This window comes from Astatotilapia calliptera, chromosome 12 (assembly GCF_964374335.1).
Source record: "Astatotilapia calliptera chromosome 12, fAstCal68.1, whole genome shotgun sequence".
In the NCBI taxonomy this organism is placed as follows: domain Eukaryota; kingdom Metazoa; phylum Chordata; class Actinopteri; order Cichliformes; family Cichlidae; genus Astatotilapia; species Astatotilapia calliptera.
The window spans coordinates 33,089,885-33,105,343 of record NC_137433.1 but is presented as its reverse complement, the minus strand read 5'-3'; the positions used below and the strand labels follow the sequence as shown (position 1 = coordinate 33,105,343).

The following is a 15,459-nucleotide window of genomic DNA, read 5'->3' as shown; positions in this document are numbered from 1 at the left end:
GTCTGTGGCCTTTCTCCACCTTGAATTTTCAGCTATCAATGTAAGTGTTTACAGTGGAGTGACTACTTTTCAATTTAATATTCTGTTTACTGTTAAAACAACACTGAAGACATTAAGGCTGTCAAATTTTAGTCATATACTGTATCGCCAAATCACAACAACAGTTGCCTCAAGGTAGTTCATATTGTAAGCTAAAGACTGTACAATAATACAGAGAACACCTCAACAATCAGATGATACCAGCAACCTCTGTGTGACAGTGGGAAGTTAAAACTCTGTTTTAACAGGAAGAAACCAAGAACCAAGGCTAGATGGATCCATGCTTTCATGTGGTTTATGCCAAATCCTGTCCCTATCATCTGAACATCAGCGCAGAAATCAAGACTCATCAGACCAGGCAACATATTTTCAGTCTTCTGTGTTCCACTTTTGGTGGGCTTATTCAAAATGTAGCCTCAGCTTTGTGTTATTAGCAGACAGGAGTCATTTGACACCAAGTGTGGTATCCTGTTGCTGCAGCTCGTCTGCTTGGAGGTTCGATGTCTTGTGTGTTCAGAGATGCTCTTCTGCATTCCTTGGTTGTAATACGTGGTTATTTGAGTTACTGTAGTGCTCATATCAGCTCATAGCAGTCTGGCCCTACTCCTGTGAACCCTGACAACAACAACAAGGTCGACAAGCTGGATCTGTAAACCCTAGAGATTGTGGTGTTGAAAATTTCAGCAGCCTGACCGGCACCAACTACCAAAGTCTAGGGATGGGTACCGGTATCCGGTGCCATGATGACATAACGGTAGTAACCAGACCGAAAAACAGCGCACATTTCGGTGTTTTATTTCGGTGCTTTTTTTTCCTGAGCTGTGATACACTTTGATTTCTAGCCAATCATTTTACGTTTCCGAGGATAGTAGGCGGGTCCAGGTACGTACGTTCTTTTAGAGCAGAGCTACAGATTAAAAATGCCCAAGGCGAAGCGGTCAAAAGTCTGGCTGTACTTCACAGCAAAATATGTAAACTCAGCAGCCTGCAACAAGTGCTTTAAGGTGATACTGTGATACTGCGCAAAGGAGGTAACACCTCGAATCCAATGAAACACCTGGCGGCGCATAGCGTGTTTTTTTTTAAAGCCGAAAAATGCGCCGTATTTGATAGTTTGCTGCCAGACCTCACACCGAGCACATCTACTGCGGGTGGGTTGCCTGTTATCGGACCCGGAGTTAGCAACATCCCCCAAAAACACGAAGAGGAGAGTCCTAGCCCCTAGCCCTGCCAGTGTAGCAGAAATGATGAGGATGATGATGCAGCAGCAGCCGTTCTTCTCTGTGTGAGTAGCTTAATGTTGTTCGTGTGTAATTTACGTTTAGTAGGCTAACCACGTTATTAAATTAATGTATGTAAGGTGAACTAGCAAACATCATCATAGCTACATGCGGCTGTCTTCTTGTTTGATGGCAGATACTCCCTTCACCCTGGCCAAAAAGGCTAAAATGACCAAAGAAAAAGTGGAGAACAGCTAAACATGAGAGGTTTTTGGAAAAAGTTTGTGTTTTTTCCATTGTTTAAGCACTGCTTCCAGCCAAGAGTGATACCATATATGCCACATAGCTGCAGAAAAAGCTAACATTGTTATCTTTTTACAAAAAAAAACAGCTGAACATGAGAGGTTTAAGGATCAATTTTGTGTTCTCCATTCTTTAGGCACTGATTTGAGCACCGTTTAAGCACCGGCACCGTTTCAAAAGTACCGGTTTGGCACCGGTATCGGCTAAAACCTAAACGATACCCATCCCTACCAAAGTCTCTTAAGTCAGTGGCCCCCAACCCCCGGGCCGTTTATAGCTCCATGAGCCATTTGGTACCGGACTGTGAGAGTTGAGGCTCGAGTGTGAAATTTATGGTTTTCAGAGTTTTTATCAGTTTTTATCGTTACTTTCTTTAATTGTTTTTATCGTTAACTTGTTTTCTCTGGGTCTTTTCCTGTGTGTTATGAATAAATCTTCTTTTTTTTGGTACTGGTACTGGTTTTATTTTGTAGTATTTATCCACGGCAACTTTTTTTTTTTTTTTTTCACAGCATATGTGATTTATTCTTAATAAATTACATTTTCCATTGAACCACATCATATAACAGTTTACATCCTGAGCTGATATCAACATATCAGTTAGAACGAAATTTGATGATTGAACATCAACTTTAAAAAAGCACCAGTCAGGAAGGGCACAGTGTGAGAATAACACAAGCATTATTGAATTTCATCCTTACTTTGATTTATTCTTTTTTTGTGCTTATTGCTCCAGCTGCACATGGAGTCCACACCTTTCTCACTGACGTGAGTGGTTTCGATAAAGGTACAGGGACACTTGCCTCTCTCAGTAAAACCTCAGAATTTTCACTCAAATTAAGGATTTGTTTTTCAAGTCACATTAAGAAAAGCATCCTTAAAGATTGTAACTACTTTTTCCAAGTGCTCTCAACAAGTAAAGGCTCAGTAGTAAGACAGCGTGCAGTAATAAGTAATATCTAAAGTTAAAACAGTTATATCTTTTGTTGACTTTGTTGATATATCCACGGCAACTTAAAGGCTGGTCCGTGAAAATATTGTCAGACATAAACCGGTCCGTGGCGCAAAAAAAGGTTGGGGACCGCTGCCTTAAGTCACCTTTCTCCCAAATTCTGAGGTCAGGATCAGAATCAGGAAGAAAGGTCAAATACAGGCATTAGTGAGGTGCTGCCATGTGATTGGCTTATTAAATATTTGTGTTAACGAGCAGTTGAATGGGAGTGCCTGATAAACAGGCCAGCTTTTATTTATTTAACGTCAAAATTGCATATGTCACATCATCACCTTATGTTTCTTTATTGGCTACTCTGAGTGACAGGTCACATTAGCGAAGGGAAGAGTATAACAGAATGACAAAGTCATGAACGAGTGAAGTGATCTGAATAAAAGAAAAGAGAATAAAGAGTTGTAGTCAGCTGGAAAGCAATGGTTTCCGTTCAAGTCAGCAGCTACCGAACATGGCTCTGTGCTTACAAACAACAATGCGCTCATCCAAAGTCAAATTATAAAATGTTGCAAGATCACAGCATGAAATTGGTTTCTCTTACCCTCTTTCACCCATTTTTCTCTCTTTGTGGCTCAAGTGTTCAATCAGTTTTTCTGTTTGCAAAGGTTCTTTCACGCTTAGCTCAAGAAATATAAAAGCGGTACGTTTCTGTATTCACCTATCTTGCCCTTACAGGATAGTATTTTGCAGTATCCTCTCTTTTTCCTCCTCGACAGTGGGTATTCTGAAAATACTGGATGGACTACCATTGCTGGAAGAAGAGGAGGTTGTGAGGGGGAAAAAATAGTGTAGGACCTGGAGAGTACATTCTGATGCAACAGTCACACACTGACCTTTTCTTGTGCTTGCGTTCATCCTTCCTCTTATGTTTTAAACTTGAAGAGCTGTTAGGATGAAAGAGAATAATATCATGAGAGAGCGGTATTGATACTGACGAAGCCTGCACAGACAGCTTGCATACTTGCTGATACTAAAAGAGAATTGCGTTTCAGGTGGAAATCCAGTAATCTTGCTGAAAGCAGGCACCAACTGTTACACAGGAACTCATCCTGTTATGAACCGTCTTTCTTTTAGAAATGAGATGTGCACAGTGCAAGCAGACATGCAGAGGTTATAGAAGAAAAAAATCATATATGTACCTGTGTTTTGACTTCTTGGAGGTATACCTGAAAAGGGAAACAAGATGATTTAAGTCATAAATATAAAACTCGTGCAACTGTTTTTGTATATTGATTTAACATTTACTGTACTTACCTGTGCCGCTTGCTTTTCTTGGAGCTCTTCTTCTTCTTCTTTTTCTTCTTCCTCGGTGGTGACAGGCTGTAAGAAGGAGACCTAAATAAGGAAAAATTTTAAAATAAATATGAATTTAAAGCATTCCTCTGCACAAACCTTGGTTTATTTATTTCCACACCAACACACATCACACTGCAGTGTCATCTAATTTTGGAAACTGACCTTTTCCTCTTCCTCTTCCGCTCAGACTTCCTCTTCTTCTTCTTCCTCTTTGGCCGAGGGGAAGGTTCCTCATCAAAGGACGGACTGTGAGCAAATTCAGAGCAGAGGGGACACGTTTGTTATCTTTTTGGGATCCAATGAATGATACACAGTCTTACATTCAAGAATTTCACAGCGATTTTTGATCTACTGAATCGAAAATATTCTGACTTATATTCTTTCAAGATTACTCAATGCAGAAGCCTTTACACCTATAAAGAAATGTAAATGAATTTCTAATAGCTCAATATCCCTAAGAATTATGCTGTACAGTTTTAAAGCTTGGACCAGCTGTTTGTTTAACCCTCCGGGGTCCAGAGTATAATTGGCTGTTGTTGACTACTTTTGATTATACCTCTATATTTTACCTTGCCTTGTTTGGTATCATTCTTTTCAGCAATGGTACCACATGTCTGAATTTAAAGGTTTTTTTCTTCTCATTTTCACATACTCTATTAACACATTAAATCTAAAATCAGATGCGAATGCAAATATAAATATAAATTGTAAATTTAAATTTAATATACATATATATACATATATATATATATGCTGTTCTGCATAGGCCTGAACCCCCTCAGTGAGATCATTAACAAGACTGGCTACGGATACCGACTATGGAACGGAGCAGTTGTCAGCCACCTCCTGTACATGGATGACATCAAGCTGTATGCCAAGAGTGAACGAGACATCGATTCACTGATCCACACTACCAGGCTATACAGCAATGACATTGGAATGTCGTTCGGACTGGAGAAGTGTAGTCGGATGGTAACAAAGAGAGGGAAGGTAGTCAGAACTGAGGGGATTGAACTACCAGAAGGCAACATTGCAGACATAGAGGACAGTTACAAGTACCTGGGGATCCCGCAGGCAAATGGGAACCATGAAGAGGCCGCTAGAAAGGCTGCAACCACCAAGTACCTGCAGAGGGTCAGGCAAGTCCTGAGGAGTCAGCTGAATGGTAAGAACAAGATCCGGGCCATCAACACGTACGCCCTGCCCGTGATCAGGTACCCTGCTGGGGTAATAAGCTGGCCAAAGGAGGAGATAGAAGCCACTGACATAAAGACAAGAAAGCTCCTGACCATGCATGGAGGGTTTCACCCCAAGTCCAGCACCCTGAGGCTGTACGCTAAGCGGAAGGAAGGGGGCCGGGGACTGGTGAGTGTCAGCACCACAGTCCAGGATGAGACAAGGAACATCCAAGAATACATTGGGAAGATGGCCCCAACTGACCGAGTGCTCAGTGAATACCTCAGGCAGCAGAAACCCAAGAAAGAGGAGGGAGACGAGGAACCATCATGGAAGGACAGGCCCCTGCACGGTATGTACCACCGGCAGATAGAGGAGGTGGCTGATATCCAGAAATCCTACCAGTGGCTGGACAAAGCTGGACTGAAAGACAGCACAGAGGCACTAATCATGGCAGCACAAGAACAAGCTCTGAGTACAAGATCCATAGAGGCTGGGGTCTATCACACCAGGCAAGACCCCAGGTGCAGGCTGTGTAAAGATGCCCCAGAGACTATCCACCACATAACAGCAGGGTGCAAGATGCTAGCAGGCAAGGCATACATGGAACGCCATAACCAAGTGGCCGGCATAGTGTACAGGAACATCTGTGCCGAGTATAACCTAGAAGTCCCGAGGTCAAAATGGGAGATGCTCCCAAGGGTGGTGGAGAATGACCGAGCTAAGATCCTGTGGGACTTCCAGATACAGACGGACAAAATGGTGGTGGCTAGACAAACAGAAGAAGACGGCCGTAGTGATCGATGTAGCGGTTCCCAATGACAGCAATATCAGGAAGAAGGAACACGAGAAGCTGGAGAAATACCAAGGGCTCAGAGAAGAGCTCGAGAGGATGTGGAGGGTGAAGGTAACAGTGGTCCCCGTGGTAATCGGAGCACTAGGTGCGGTGACTCCCAAGCTAGGCGAGTGGCTCCAGCAGATCCCGGGAATAACATCGGAGATCTCTGTCCAGAAGAGCGCAGTCCTGGGAACAGCTAAGATACTGCGCAGGACCCTCAAGCTCCCAGGCCTCTGGTAGAGGACCCGAGCTTGAAGGATAAACCGCCCGCAGGGGCGTGCTGGGTGTTTATATATATATATATATATATATATATATATATATATATATATATATATATATATATATATATATATATGTTTTTGTTTTTGTTTTTTTAAATAAACATTTAAAACTATTTACATAATAATCAGGTGTCCATCAAATAGGATGCCACACAAATTATTTTTGCCACTCCAAAAAATAGTTTCTGTCCACTATAAGACAGAGGAGCACATCACAAGCCTGGTACCTCCAGGCCTGACAGCAGGAGGTGTATCACTCCTCCTGTTTGCCACCTGGAGTCAAACTCTACATTGCAATCTGCCTTTGGTGGCTTTTTAGCAACTGTGACATTCAGCCATTGCCCCGTTGTTTTGACAAACAAAACAAAACAGACGACTTAACTACACACTAAATAAACAAGACAAAACACTAAACGTCACAAATCTCTCAAAACTCACTTTCTTTTTCTCTCACTCTCACTGCTATCACTCCTAAAACTTCCCCCTCTTCCTAAATAACCAAATGTCACATGTTGCCATCTAATATTTGGATTGCTCAACATGGTACATTTGTCCACCAATAGGAAAGGAATGTTTTTTCATGTATTTTTAAGTGCTTGCAGGACTTGAAAAAATGCAGTTTTTACCCATTTTTTTCTTCCAGCAGACAGGAAAAAATATCATGGCCTATCAATACAATTTAAAAATTGGTATATATATATAAAATTGGTTGGAAGCACTTTTAACACAAGCTGAAATGGATTCTCAGGGAGACTACATCTTGCTGCTATGCCATCTTAAATTGATCATGTGATTTGGGTCCGTCGACCCCAGAGGTTTAATTATTGACTGGTTTACGCTTTACTCCTAAGCTTATGTGGTTAACTTAGTAGTTTCCTATTTTCACACCCAGTATTTACACCACAGTTGTTATTTGCAGCTGTATTTGTATCAAACTGATGAATCAAATTCCTGCAGCCACTGTTTTTTTGTTCTGCTTTTTTTTAACCACACCCTGAAGGAAAAACATAGCTTTACTGCCCAAAATGCTTCACTATGTTCAAAAGCTCTGTAGCCAAATATATAAAGTGTAACTGGTGCCAAGTATTGTTTACTGGAATATCAAAGCTTTTTTTTTTTTGCTGAAAAGCAGCCTTCTACAGGCCAGAGGCAGAAGTTTGCCTTTTGCCAAAAAGCATTTTCAGGTTGGCAGAAACCTTTAGGAAGTTAGGAAAAGTCAAACAATAGAAGTGGTATAGGGTTGAGGTGGATGAATAAATGTTGCGGATGAAAGCACTGGACTGTCATCCAGAAGAGTGTGGTTTGTAAATGGTAAAAATAAATGGCCTGTATTTATATAGCTCTTTACTAGTCCCTAAGGACCCCAAAGCGCTTTACATATCCAGTCATCCACACATTCACACACACATTCACACACTGGTGATAGCAGCTTCATTGTAGCCACAGCCACCCTGGGGCGCACTGACAGAGGCGAGGCTGCCGGACACTGGCGCCACCGGGCCCTCTGACCACCACCAGTAGGCAACGGGTGAAGTGTCTTGCCCAAGGACACAACGACCGAGACTGTCCAAGCCGGGGCTCGAACTGGCAACCTTCCGATTACAAGGTGAACTTCCAACTCTTGAGCCACGATCGCCACGATTTGTCTTCCATTTGCTATCAATTCTACTAAGTTACTAAGTTATTCATTGTATTATTTGTATGGCTAAAATACACCTAGTGTAACATCTCCCAACTAATTAGGCATTTACTTTCATCAATTCATGGAAGATAGTTTGGCGGTGTAATACTATTTTTCAGGATACACACACACACACATAAACACACACACACACACGAGTATGTGCAAAATCTGCACAATCTACAGTTCACAAATCCGTGGTGGAAAATTTGTCTAAGGTGTCAGGAACATGAAAAACACTGCTAATTAAAAAAGTTTGTTTTTGTGCCATAAATGCAAATTAAAATGTTACTGAGGATATAAATATATAGTATATAAAGATCCAGAAAACAGTCCAAGTTAAACTGCTCTGTGGTCTAGTGAATCAAAATCTTTTTTAAAAAAAAAAATCATTGCACTAACATTGTGTGGGGTAAAGGGAAGCAGGACCAGCCTGGTTGTACTTCTTTGGTCCTTCACACAGACAGCTTTGCAAACCGCTGTCTAAAATTTGTAGCATTTACTGTGACAAGGGGGCAGTTTAGGCGAACCGCCACAGCCACTGTACTAGTACACACTGCCTGATAACTTGTACATCTGTGAAGGCACCATAAATGCTGCATAATATACAGATTTTGGAGCAACATGGGCTGCCTTCCTTTTTCCGAGAAGTCCTTGTCTTTCTGAACAGCAAAATACCAAAACAACATTCTGCATGTATTGCAACAGCATGACTCAACAGCGAAACAGTCCGGGTGCTGTAACTAATCTGCCTGCAGGAAGCAGAGAACATTTGGCACACTATGAAATGGAAAATATGTCAAAGGAGGCACTGGATGGTTGAGCAGCTGAAATCCTATATCAAGCATGGGAAAACATTTGGCTTTCAAATCTACAGTAATTGCTCTCCACAGTCCCCAAACATTTTTGCTGTTAAAAGACGACTTGGAGCAAAAAACAAAACAAAACATATATATATATCCAATGATCTACAAATGATTTGTAGATCATTGGATTGTGATTTTATTCACAGCGTCAAAGTCTTTTTTTTCTTCTTTTTTTTGGAAACTGATTGATATATTCTTTGGGAATTTGCTGTATTGCTTTCCTCCCTAAAAGTATTTACAGATAAATAACCATGACAGAATGGGTGGGGTAAAATAATCCACATGACTCATCACTGGCAGCACATAACTGCACATAAATGCATCCTGATTCTCTCTCACAACAATCATAAGCAAGATTATCTGTGATCCAAATGTCCCATACGAGATAATCTCGTGACAAAAGGATGAAAAATCCTTTCCAAACTGGTATAGACATAAAACAAATAACATGCCAGCGAACGTCACTATACTTTACTCAGAGGGAGGATCACAGATTTGATCTTGAACTTAAAATACAGACCTTCACTTTTTGAGCTGCAGGGCCTGCTGAGCAATTTTATGATTTCGATTGGGAGATGATAATTTATTTCTGAATTTAACAGGGATAAAGCATAATACTTTAATGTACCATAGCCGAAAGGTAAATTTCATCTCCAGTCCCTGCACAGAGGCATCTAGCGATATACATCTTGAAGAAGCAATGAGGTACACTCAGTTTTGGTTTCCAAATAATTTAAAGACAGATATTTTACCCTGGCCACCGCTCTGTAATGGTGCCAAAAATGCAGGTGACTGTGAGAATGTGTTGGAATCTCTCCATGTAGCTCATGGATCCTTTATTTCTGCACACATTGTTCTGCGTATAGCCACATTCTCATTATAGTGTGAGATATTCTTGTTATCCATCCTTTCTTCTCTTGAAGTGTGAATTCATCACTATACTGGAAAGAAAATGGTCGTATTCCATCTGCTGACCAGCTTGGTTGCTGTCCAGTGGTCCACTTCATTACTCTTTTAAAATGACTGATGTGGAAAAGAAGATGAAGGTCTTTTGAAGCACCACAGCCCCCCTGAATGGGCCTTTCAAGTGCAGAAGAGACTGAAATTCATAGCAAGGAAATACATGAGAGAATGACTGACCATATCTGGGTGATACAGAACAACAAAAAAAAGTAGTTATCATAATGGGTATAAACTTGTGGATATTTTCTGGAAATTTACAGACTAAGTGGTGTAGTGGTTAACACATTTGCTTGGCAAGCAAATGTGACCTTTTGTTTGCCAAGTCAGAGACACAAATTCCCTTTGGGGATGCATTAGGAAAGGAACAGGAGCCAAATCAAACATGTGGAAATACTTGCTGTGGCAAGGGAGCAAGTAGCTTACGGACTAAAAGATTAATTGTAAAAGTTACTGAATATTTGTGAAAACCGAAGCTGCATTTGAAGCATATATATGTGTGTTTTTCTGCCTAACATTAGCCCTGCATGTTCAAATGCTCCAGTTGTTTCAATCTTTTGCCAAATAAAACAGCCATTAACAAAGGCTTTAATAGACACGCACAGTGCTATTTTTGAGTTAAGGCATTTAATGCATTGTTCACTTGTCCACAAACAACGGTGATGTAAAAAGACACTGATAATTGAGAATTAAACCTTGGAAAACATCTGGCATGTCTTAAGAGTGACATAAAGACATGGGGGATTTGAAATAAAGCTTAAGGATTATGCAAATTACCTTTACTGTACAAGAGCAACAATAAGTTGCACTTGATTCTCTAATGTAATAGAAGTACATAGCAGCTATGGAACAATATAAAAGAAGGAAAAAAACCCTAATTGTCGTGATCAAGGTTTCCAATTCTCTACAGTATAAATTTAATTGCATAAGTGTCAGTGCAAAGTGTGAGCCTCCCACTTTGAATGTGAATGTGCATATGTGTGTGTGTGTGTGTGAGTGTGTGTGCATATATATATATATATATATATATATTCACACACATATTTCAAAGTGAATGAAACTTGTCATTAAAAAGAGAAACCTTTAAAAAAAAAATAATTGAATAATGTTACTAATATTCAGGTGTTATTTTCATTGCTCAGCATTTGACTTAAGCTATCAAAATGCCTGCAGATGCAACTATGTACGATATATTTGGAATCATTTTTATGCTTACAGGAGGGTAATTGTTGCCATTTATGTGTCCAATTTAATGTACCTCCCTGTTACACAAACAGAGGTCATGCACATAGTTGAGTGTGATCAGGACTGATCCAGACAGTGACAAACTGCACTCCCCCTTGATATATACGACCACAGAGCTCTGGAGAGTATGTGCCTGTTTCATCGGATGCAGAAGAGTGTCCTGCTATAATAAATGGCCCTGCTTGGAGTAGTCGGCAGTTTGGGAGCATTAGGAACTGAAATGCATTAGGGCTGATTAGACAGTCCAAGCCCAAGTACCCTCTCCTGGTAATGAGAACGCTTTGTCACTCATTAACACCTCTACCATTCTGGCCTTGTAGAAAGAGAGCACAAGACAAGCATTTGCATTTCTTCTTGCCAGCAGAAACACTTTCTTTTGATGAAGTTGAGAGAATGAAAAGGAGAATGAGAAAGCAGTCAATTGCCAGCTGCACTAGGAGTGGTGATTTTGTGAAACAATGGTGTATGAAAGGGAGCTTTTGGGGAACTTTTGATGAAAATATATTCAATTCAACTTTTTTTTTTTTAAAGAATTGATGTTTTAATCTGAGCCATGATTATGCATGAAGACCATACATGTATGTGACTACATCTAAGATGTCATTACCTATATTATTATAAAGAACAAAACATGTCTCTCTCCCATGAAGCACTGAAGTACGTTTATTTCAGCTGTAACCAGACACACTTCTATGTTTCAAGTGAAGTTCAGACTGTTTTCATTCGATACCCAATTCACTGGAAATAAATCTAAATAGTTTACTTCTGCATTTTGCTCTTTTTGTTATTTGACAACAACTACTCTCAAAAACCTACTCATTACATCAACTTACTATTTCTAGATGGAATCCAGTGTCAGCGGCTTATGGCCTCATGTTATAATTAACTTTTTTTTCTCTGCCAAATTGCTGCAGGCCAATTAGCAAGATAACAATCCACAGAACAAATGTCCTTCTCAACAAAAGAGATTTTTCTCAGGCAATGCTTTGTGAGACAAAGTATTTGGAAATGGATCTAGCTCGTTAGCCATTTTAATAAAAGGCAATGAAAAAACACATGCATCTAACCTTGATGGCTTGTGGAGGATATATCATGTAATCACATAGCTTTTTTGTGTGTTTTTAAGGCTTTATGGTATGTTATGTTTCCTCTTTTTAGTTGACCTTGCGGTCAAAACAGCGTGCATGGGTTTCTCTTCCTTGTTTTTTGTCTTTTAATATAAATATAATTTGATAGAATTTACCAGCTTGACCTTTATGAAGTACAATCTCTACATACACAGCAATGCTGCAGGTTTTTGATTTATTAATTGTAATGGCTCTACAGTGAATTTCAAATTGAAGAAAGTATCAAGTATCAAGGCCTTTACTGCAGCCGCCCTCAGTTGCTGCTCATTTCAGGGTCTCCCTTCCTTCTGTTTTGTCTTCAGTAACTGAAAAGCAGCTCTGCTGGGTTGAGATCAGATGACTGTCTAGGTCACTGAAGAATATCCAATTCTTTGCCTTGGAAAACTCTTGGGTTGATTTTGCAGTATACTTTGGGTCATTTTCCATTTGCTATGTGAAGTGTCATCTGATCAGTTTTGTTACATTTGGCTGAATCTGAGCAGTAAGCAGAACTCTGTACTCTTCAGAGATCACCCTGCTACTTCAGTAGCCACATCTTCGAAAAACACCAGTGACCCAGCTCCACTGGCAGCCATACATGCCCTATGCCACAGTGTTGCCTCCACCATGTTTAACTGCTTGTTTGCTTCTGATCATGAACTATTACCTCTCTATACTTTTTTTCTTCTGATCATTGTTCTAAGAATTTCATCTATTCAAAGATATTTTTTCATAGCTGTCATGGTCTAGACTTTGATCATGATACAACTACCTCCTTGAGACTGTTCTCGACTCGGATAAACATTCTGAAGGGATTTTTCTTAACTTATAGAGGAATGAATTCTTTGACCAGTCACTTTAGTTGAAGTCTGTCATCTTTCATGTCTTTCTTTGGTGTTGCTGAGCTGGCCAGTGAATTTTCCTTTGCATCAGATTGTTGATTTTGCCACTCTTAAAGTTTTCCTTATCTCTCTTCTAGCATTATTTGGAATTTTCCAATAATGACATCCTTCATGTGCATCAACATCTCTCTGGACCTCATACTGAGAATTACAAAGACCAGATACCAAATGTAAACTCAAGACTTGGAATCAACTCTAGATGTTTTATATACTTGTCACATGATAAGAGGAGGAGGAATGAAGGAAGAGCCGTACACCCATATGAGGAAATATCCTGTGGAAGAACAGTGTCCCAGAGCTCACACAATGCCAAGGTGCACTGAACTTGCTTTGGTATCTTAGTATATTTCTGTTAATGATTCTGTGAATGAATCTTTAATTCCAATATTCCTAGTATTTGCAAAGGTGTCGTTCACAGTCCACGTCTATATACGTCTAATACAAATCATTGCAAAATAGATCTTGAGGAGAAATCAGAAAACAAACATAATTATTTTTACTGTTTTGAATGAGAGAAACAGTTCATGAATTTACTGAATAGGATTTCAAATATTGGTGGCAGAAGTTGGTTTTGGAAATACAAAACAATAGTCTTTGACCCCAGAGATCAGGGTTAGCCTCCAAGCATGATTTGTGCTTCGATTTAGAAAGTAAAATTGTTTGATTAAGGTTAGGTAAAAGATTTCGGTGTTGCCAAACATTGTGTGTTATGATAGAACCAAATCGGCAGTGATATATGCACTATGGATCTATGTATGTCTATGTATCTATGGCTCCACAAGATTTGCCAGGAGACATCAAATGTAAGCAAAAGAGTGGATATTATAGATAAACAAACCTAAGAATTTGTTGCTAAGTAACATTAAGCAAAATAAATTCCTGCAGTTATGCATTTTAGAAAGCAGCAGCAATGCCATGTCATCTTGCATGCCACTGTATTATCAATCACATACATAGTCCAAATTAACAATGTGTGGACACATTGTTGCAGTCTTTACAAGGTAGATTTACTTCAAACCTTAAACAAGTACAGAGTCCTCACACTGGACACAAAATTCATTTATGTGAAATATAAGGGCGACATAACAAACAGCAAAAACACAGATAAGTAAGTATGAAAGAATAAAATCAAATCTAACACTGGGCAGCTTAAAGGACAGTAGAGTAGATATGCTATAAATACATCGTCTCCTTGATTACAAACAGAGCTCTGGTTTTCTTGGAGTTCGTTCCACATATGTGCTGCATAAAAACTGAGTGATGATTAATCCTGTTTATTTTTCAATACGGGAACAGGAACCAGGCTTGTGCCAAAACAGCTGAGAGGTCTGGCTTGTTCATTATGGCCTCTAGCAAACGTGTTTTTAATCACCTTTAGCTGTAATCTTACAGTACTTTACTGGTGATACAATTTTTAAAATTCATTTCTTTATTTTTTTGATATAGCATGAGGTTTTGAGAGTTTGACTTAGTTTAGTATCTCATTAAAATTAATGGATGCTTTACTCAAAGTGGACTTCCTTTCATCGTCTCAGCTAGAACTTGTAGCAGTATTCTCTCTAACCTCCTGCAGCTTCTAGCATTGCTGTGCTTTTTGGTCTGAATGCAGCCGTGTTGTGCAAGATTTGACACTGAAAATGCATTCATTTTATTGCTCTAAACCTCATATAGTAAGACCTACAGTTTCACAATAAGATCCCTGCATGAAGTCAAGATCATCTCTGCTACTGTCTGATGAAATGGATACGCTGCAGAGCTGCTGTATAAGAAAGGGTAAAGTCATCATTTAAGAGGTTTACCAAACCAAATGATGAAAAGACTGTGGTTCAGCAATGGTAGAGCTTTAGTGTACGTTCTATGTGCACTATGTACACTCAGCACACTGAGAACTACTCTGATTTCTTAGTATTTAAATTTTAAAACGCTGTAACTTGGAGCTGCTGGTGAGAAGGGTGTCTCACAGAAAAGCCCCAGTTCCAAAGATAATAATGCTATAAATCTCTCTCACCGTGCTTTCTTCTATCAGATGTCTTTTCTTGCACGCATAAACCAGAAAAATGATTATCAGAAGCCTGCATGCCAGCGTGTTCTCTGCGCTTGCTGTTAAATTCAAAAACAAAGAGAAGCAGCCGCCGGGTAAAGTTCATCCAAAGAGAAGAGATTCATGTTTATGATCCGCTCTTACACTTCAGATGCTGCTTGAGTCATGTTTTACATATCACTGCCTGCTTCCCTGCTGTGTAACTGCAACGGCTTTGAAGGTGTCAGATTAATTAAAAAGGTTTCTTTCCAAAAAAAGAAAAAAAGAAAGAAAGAACCAACTCTGCCTGGATTGATTTCTCCAACTCTGAATAAAAAGCCTAAAAACTGTTCTTCTCTGCATGTGAAGAAGACTCTTGCATCTGAATGACACAGCGTGGAATTCCTTACACCATTTGTATTTCCTACCCCGATAAGAGTGTTTGCTTTTCCTGCACCGGAATATAGAGATTAGCTTGGGTTTCTTGTTGAGAATCAGGCCCTGAAGGTGTGTTGGT

At 39.7% G+C, this 15,459-nt stretch overlaps 1 protein-coding gene across 4 annotated transcripts in view; it reads right to left on the bottom strand.

Annotated features, from left to right (window-relative positions):
- The window catches only part of srrm4 (serine/arginine repetitive matrix 4), a 64,128-nt gene that overhangs the window by 13,026 nt on the left and 35,643 nt on the right, over nucleotides 1-15,459 (bottom strand). For 2 of the 4 annotated variants that reach the window (XM_026186072.2, XM_026186074.2), the window contains 4 exons: nucleotides 4,027-4,110; nucleotides 3,823-3,903; nucleotides 3,708-3,734; nucleotides 3,402-3,452 (listed from right to left, as the gene is read on the bottom strand). In XM_026186072.2, coding sequence (XP_026041857.1) covers nucleotides 3,402-3,452; nucleotides 3,708-3,734; nucleotides 3,823-3,903; nucleotides 4,027-4,110 — 243 coding nt within the window. The remainder of the gene's footprint in view (nucleotides 1-3,401; nucleotides 3,453-3,707; nucleotides 3,735-3,822; nucleotides 3,904-4,026; nucleotides 4,111-15,459) is intronic. The other 2 variants (XM_080309419.1, XM_080309420.1) reach the window with 1 other exon arrangement.